This window comes from Porites lutea, chromosome 1, assembly GCF_958299795.1.
Source record: "Porites lutea chromosome 1, jaPorLute2.1, whole genome shotgun sequence".
NCBI lineage: Eukaryota > Metazoa > Cnidaria > Anthozoa > Scleractinia > Poritidae > Porites > Porites lutea.
Genome location: NC_133201.1, coordinates 20,535,619 through 20,543,005, shown reverse-complemented (window position 1 = coordinate 20,543,005; position 7,387 = coordinate 20,535,619). Strand labels below are relative to the sequence as shown.

The window sequence follows — 7,387 nt, the reverse complement described above, 5'->3', positions numbered from 1 at the left end:
CAGGAAGAGGGTACGGAAAATGGGGAGAAGAAGAGGAGAAGCTTCTTGTGCAGTTATGGTGTGACAAGCACACCAGGCTAGAGTTGCGGCACGCGAGACAAGTCTGGGAGGAGATTGCTCAGGAAATTTCGAAGATCTGAAAAGTTACCAGTGCCCAATGCCAACGGAAAATGAAATACCTTAAAGATAGGTACAAGGATGCCAAAGACCACAACCGTCACAAGACTGGGGGCGAACGAAAAACCTCGCCATTTTATGACGAGATCGACTCCGTTCTTGGATGTCGTGACATCGTGACATTCAGTCACATTGAAGAATCTGTGCCAGGATCTTCTTCGAGTTCCCCTAATTCAAATGGAACGGAGGGAGGACCAGAAGACGATGAAACTGTAGACGATGAAGAATTCGAACAGTCTCTCGCTGCCTTTGGTCTTAAACGAAAGAAGGAAAGGAAGAGTCAACGTGACGAAAGAAAGCGCGCCAAAGGTGCAAAAGCTCCGCGCAAAGAACAAGAAGAAGGCGATACTCTTTTCTGCGAGAGTATGAAGAAGTTGCAGGAGCAGGGAGACAAAATTTCTGGGGTGCTGGAATCAATGGAAAGAAATCAAGCGCAGCAGCTCCAGCTCATGAATCAATTTATGAACAATTTTAAGCAAGCAATGCAATCATCAAAAGGACAAGTAGTGATTCAGAACAATTATCTCTGTGATGTAATTTAAACAATTACATATTGTCGAGTGATTCGAAATGTGATTGAAATTGTAAATGTTACTGTTTTTGAATCTTATAGTTTCATTACATCACTTAAAATTGGTCTATCTGTAAGAGTTCTATTGATGAAAAATGTCATTGAGTAATAACAATCACTTAGAATCTTTCTGTTTTGATTTTGTAAAAAAAAATGAACTTGATCAAGTTTTTTTTAATATTGTCAACAATAACTTTGCTGTATCGTATCGGTGACTTTTTCGTTCCTTTGCTAAATCCTTCATTGAAATTATAAGCTATATTCTTATCTATAATTTTGAATCATAGAAATATGAAAGTGTTAAACAATTAAATAATTCATTTAACTGAAACAGCATTGTGTCAATAATCTTTTAAATCTTCCTTTCCTACAAATTCCAAAGATAATTCTTTAAAAAGTCTCTTAAATCCGCTCCATCAGCATTCCCATCTCGGACAGGAAAATCGTCATCATTTCCATCTTCATCATCGTCATCATCATCATCATCCCATAAATCTCCGGCTTCAATGCAAAAATTGTGGAGCAAACAACATGTGATGATGATCTGATTGGTAAATGCTATATCACTATCAAGTCGTTTCTGGAGAATTCTCCAACGTCCTTTCAGTATACCGAATGCACACTCTACTGATACCCTTGCACGTGAAAGTTCTCCGTTAAAGTTGATTTCCTCTGGTTCATTAGTACCCTCGTAGTACGGTTTTAATAACCACGTAGAGAGGGGATAGGCACTCTCGCCTAACAAAACGGGTCTAATCTCCCTCCCAGCAACTCTCACAGTTGGTCCGAGGAACAGCTCATTATTGGTAATTCTTCGATAAAGTGAACTATTTCTCAAGACTCCGGAATCGTGCATGCTCCATGGGAAGCCAGCGGCGACATCCAAAAATCGTTTTTCTCCGTCAGCTACCGCTTGGACAACAACATCGTGCTGCTGCAGTCGACTAAAATAATCGGGTCCGCTTTCCTTGGGAGTTTTAATTTTCACGTGTGTTCCATCGATGGCTCCTACCACGTTTGGGAGATCCGTTAAATCATCAAAAGTTTCACGAGTGGCCAGAACTTCTCTATTTGTCGAAGGAAACTTGATGTACTCATTTCTTAAGTCGCATAATGCTTCAACAACATCTTGGACCGCCTCAATAACTGTACTTTTTCCTACATTAAAATTTGGGCCTATCGTTATGTAGGAATTTCCATGTGCCAAGCGATACAGTCCCAATGCCAAAAGTTTTTCCAGTGTCACACAGTCACGCAATTGCGTGTTTTGTCTTGTCAGGCGCGGGCGAAGAATATTCAATAGCACCGAGAACGTATTTCTGTTTAAGCGGAGTTGACACCTGAAATAGTCTCCTGGAATTGTAGCATCAAAATAGTGTATGTCAAACCACGATTGCTGTGGTCTTGGCAAAACCCAAAAACAGGGAAAGTGATGTCCGACGCCTCCTTCAACGTTGGTTCCACAAAAGAAGTTGCGCTTGAAGTGCTCGTATTTGTATGAGCGAAGAAAGAAGAATGACTCTTTGAGCATCGTTAGCTGCATTTACGTTGAGAACATAGAAATAAAAACCTAGAAACAGAGCGAACTGGTGCGGATTCATTGCGGCCGTTCTATTCTACACATTGAGCGGGAAATAATAATTCATGCGGTAAAATTAAAAAAAAAAGCGCCAGAAGTGACAGGTCTTATGTTTACTTTACGTTGATGTCTCTGATGTTTGTCTCTACAGTGCGACCGCAAAACAACAACATTTTAATTGTCTCGGACAAGTTCTGAGACAAAATTGTCTGCGATATCTTCAGACATTTCAAATATTTGTCTCAAGTGCGACCCCAACCTTACTTCAAAGGAAATACATGATAGCACTTCAGATGAAGCACACCCCAAGCTCCAAGATGATGATGCAGTCAGTTTATATGGCGACTACAGTCTTGTCTACAAGCCACTAGAACCAGAGGATGAGTTAAATAATGATGGGTTACTCACTCAAATCCTCACTTTCCTGAGTTCGTCTGATGAAAGTGGCCCTCCAGTATATGACAAATTGTCAAAACTTTTTTTTTTTTTTTTTTTTTTTTTTTTTTTTTTTTTTTTATTTGCTTTACTTAACCCAATAATTACAATATTGAACACTGCTTACACTGCTTACATTATTTACAACATTCATACCATACTTACAATACTGACAATACTTATTGCTTACATTGCTAACAATACTACTGTTTTCAAACATTATTACATTTCGTATGCTTCAAGTACACAGTTGCATCGGAAGAAACTTATTTAAGGATAGTTGGCGTTATTGAGGCAGGATAAGCTACGGATGAAAGACATAGAGAATATCAGGGGGCGTTGGGAATAGCGCCATGGTAGAAACGATAGTTTCTACGTGATGTCGTGTAGGAATGACTTAATCGTTGTCTTAATAAGATTAACATAAGCAGTTTCGGTTAAAAGAGAGGTATTTAATTTCCAAAGGCCGGGTCCTCTGCTATTTGCATGAAGAGACAGATCTAAAGTAATCATGGAATGGTCTGTTTTATATCCTGGCACTATATCGGTGTTAGTGACGTCCCCAATAACGCTTTGGCTTATTAAAAAGAAATCAAGTCTACAGTAAACCTTAGGTTGTCGTTGTCTCCAAGTGTACCTTTTGTCATCTGGATTGTGAATTCTCCAGACATCGAGAAGATCTAGGTTCTCTGAAATTTCTTGAACGGTCTTCAAGCTATTTTGGTGAGTTTTGGCAATGCCACCTTTTTTGTCATTTTCGATGTTAAGAACAAGGTTGAAGTCACCGCCAATTATTATGTCTTCACAATTAAAATTTAAAAGATGATCGTAAAAGTTTTGAAAGAATGAAGGTTTATCCTCGTTGGGAGCATAGATGTTAGCGAGGGTCAAAAGCTTTTCGTTAGCTTTTAAGTCACAGATAATAAATCTCCCTGCAGGGTCGGTGTAAAGTCTTTGGAGCTGAAGGTTAAAATTATTGTTAAAAAGAATACATACCCCTGCTTTGTTGCTTTCAAAAGAGGTGAAGTAAGCTTGATAGCCCCATTCTGCTTTCCACAAGTGATTTGTTTTTTCTATACAGTGTACTTCTTGGAGCATGCATATTGATGGCCTTTTGGCGCGAAGCCAATTAAATACTTCTCTTCTTTTAGCGTCATCCCTAAGTCCCCTGACATTCAATGAAGTTATTTTCAAAGTCACGATTTGTTCAAGTCTTTTGTAATAAACGTTGTCTCGACGGGAAAAAAACATGTGCGCCTCAATAAAGGATTTGCATTCTTTCTATTAGGTGTAAAATGATTGATGCAAAAGGTACTCGATATTTTAAACAAATAATGAAGACTAAAACGTGCATATAATATTAGACTGAAGCAAATGATCACAAAAGGTAAATTAAACAAAATAACACTTTGAATAAATAAAAAAGAGTAGCGCAAAAACAAAGAACAGAGCATAGACAAATTTGTAGTTAGTAAAATTAAATTACTTTGGCAGCGAGAAATTTGAATGGTTGATAAGACGTCCCTCTCCAGACTTAACGTAGATTATTTTGCCTGTTCAGTTTATAATTGATCTAAGTCCTCTTCGGAAAAAATTCTAACAGGGGAGCCATAGGGTGATGTCTTAACAAAAATCTTACCATCCAAAGACCAAACACTGAGTAGAGTACCCTCTTGTCTTCTCTTGTTCGCTTCTTTCATGATTCTACGCCTATAAGCCGTGAGGTTCTCGTTTATAAAAATACGTTGTCGTTCCTGTGCATTTGAAGGGTAGCTGGGAAATAGATCTTTGATTTTGACATCCTTTAGTTTGGTGCGTTCTTTGTAAAGTTTCGATTTCACTTTATGATTGCAAAATTTCACTATAATGGATTTGCCCCGATTCAGCTTGTGTGAAATCTCTATTTCTTCAGGCTCTATGGTGATATTTAGGGCTTCAGCAACCTTGATGACCGCGGCCTCCGTACTGGGATACGCATCTTCTGGAATTCCATGGATTTCCAGCGAGTTCTTTCGAGTGTATTGTTCCAAATCATCATGGTGTTCCCACAGTCGATCGGATTCTTCTTTTTGCTTTCCTAGATTCTCCTTTGTTGTTTTAAGCTCGTTCCTTGTTGAGGCTAGCATGTGTTTTAATTCTTTGTATTCGTCCTTGGTCTTTTGCAAGGACTCTTTCAAATCTTTAAGCTCCTTCTCGTAGAAGTTGGCAGATTCTTTTAATTCTTCGATTTCCTTCTTCAGCGTTCGATTTTCGCTAAGAACTGCAGCTATTTGGATTTGTATGTCGACCAGTAGAGCCTTGATTTCAAGAAGGCTAGGCTCTTCTTGTTCCTTGCCCGCTTCAATCGGTTCTTCAACATCAATGTTTTCCTCGGCCGCCATGTTGGATTTCTTCGGATTTCTTGGTTCGTCTTCGGTTGAGCCACGATCACCTCTTTTATTCTTTCTGGGAGGCATTTACATTGAAGAAGGTAGATTACATCGTCAGGGAGCCAGATAGTGTATTTTCATAGGAGTAGGTGCCAGAGAGGGGTCATCTTTGGCAATGTTAGGCAGACACGATGAATACACGTCCGACCGCTGCGATTTCCCGCCAAAAGTCCAAAATTGTCAAAACTTGTTAATGATAAGTTTCAAACTGAATACAGTGTTGACAAACGAAAAGAAATGCTTCCAAAGTATAAGACACCTAGTAATTGTACACACTCTTTGTACCCAAAGTAAACCCAGGAATTTGGGGGAATCTTAGCAGATATCAGAATGTCTGTGTTACAGGACACACTAATCAAAGTGTCCAGTGCCATTGTGGTAACCGTCGAGGCCCTGCTGAGTCATCGGGAGAAGAAGACCTCTCCCAATTATAGAAGCGTCATACCTAGGCTGACTGACTCTGTCGCCTTACTTGGGCATGTAAACAAAGAACTCTCCTTCAAATGAAGGGATGCTATTTTCGCTTATTTAAACCAGGAGTGTAAACAGGCCTGCTCCAGAACCCTTAAACCAGGGAAGCTTTTGTTCCGTGAGGACTTACCCAAACCTCTACAAGAATTTAAGACAACAAATACATTGAGTAAAGTTACACCTAGTAACAATAAAGGAAGTGTTTCACAAAAGAACCATGACAGTGGCCAGTTCAGAGGAAGCCACTCTCAAGGTCACCATAGTAGTAAGCCCTTTTTAGGGATCACGGGGGGAATCCTTAACCCCACCAAAAAAATCAACCATGTCGTTTCCATGCCTAGAAGAATTTCACAAAGAACTAAATGTCGTCAAAACGAAGGTAAAAGAGTTCCCACAACACATAGACTGCTCTCTTACTCCCTGTTTGCATGCTCAGGTCAACAGTTTTAAAGGGGGGCAGTTATCCCTGCATATACACCCAGAGTAGTCAATCGATAAAAAGTAGTATGGATAAAAGTAGGAAGCAATCAAGTGATTTTTATCGATTGATAACGGAAATTGGTGAAAATTGATAAACTGAATTGCTGTGTCAAATCAATATTATCGATTTTTATGGTTTTGACGATTTATAACGGAAGTCTGCCATCCACAAGAACAACTGATCTGCAAACATGAAAATGAGACACAACTTTCTCTCTAAAACCCCTTATTTTGGACAGAATAAAAACGGTTCGTTCAATTACATTTAGTTCTTGAAGGCAAGTATCACGAGATATACATCCTCAGATAAAGATTTCCTAGCCTAAATTTCAGGCATTCCTTCAAGTCGGGATTCAGGCAAAAAGATTTTCCAGATAGATTTTCACTGTTTTCTGATATCAATCGATAAATATCACTTGATTGCTAATGATTTTTAACGACCTCGGTTTTTATCTATGGACTACTCCAGTTCCTCCGGGATGCAACTGCACCCGGATCTACACCAACATATTCGGAAGAGTGGTAGATCTAAATCCTGAAAAAATAGGCACCTACATACCTGGCCAATATCAGCCATCAGAAGAAGGTTTTAAACCTGGTTTTAAAGAAAAGATAAGATTTTTTAAAGATTTCTTTACACGCAATAATGTTTAATAAACGATATAGTGATAAATGTTAGACCCTTTGCATGACCTTCAATTGCCACTCAATTGTCAATAAATTTACTTTTTGCATGAATTCAGTTTTAATTTTTTGATGAACAGATGAACAGATGTTTCTTCCGATGTGAATCGATGAAATTGGTAAAAATCAAGATAAATCGATAAATGAAAAAAGTGTGCCATCAATTTCTAGCGATTGATCGATACAATCAATATCAATCAAATCAGATTTATTGACTTTTATCAATTCATCAATTGACAAATCGATACTGATTTTTATCAATTGACTACTCCAGGATATACACGAATGAGCGACTGTAACAATCAATGCTACTATTCTCCACACTATTTCAGGTGAATGTATTGAGTTCGTCTCCCAACCATTTGACCAGGTGGCATACCCACAAAACTCCATATCAGGAGACCACATGAGTCTAGTTGATGAGAAAATATTTGCCCTCCAGGATAAAGGATTATTCTCCCCTGTACCCATGAACCTGGTGAATTCATTTCACCCATTTTTACCTGTATGGCACTGTGAGACTTATCCTTAACTTAAAGAAATTGAATTCATTTATAAATT

The 7,387-nt window shown here is 38.7% G+C and overlaps 1 protein-coding gene across 1 annotated transcript; it reads right to left on the bottom strand.

Annotated features, from left to right (window-relative positions):
- Positions 1 to 1,115: 1,115 nt before the first annotated feature.
- LOC140925931 (uncharacterized) lies at positions 1,116 to 2,279 on the bottom strand. The gene has a single exon (XM_073375761.1). The coding sequence runs from the start codon at positions 2,277 to 2,279 to the stop codon at positions 1,116 to 1,118; it is 1,164 nt and encodes a 387-aa protein (XP_073231862.1).
- Between the last annotated feature and the right edge of the window lie 5,108 nt (positions 2,280 to 7,387).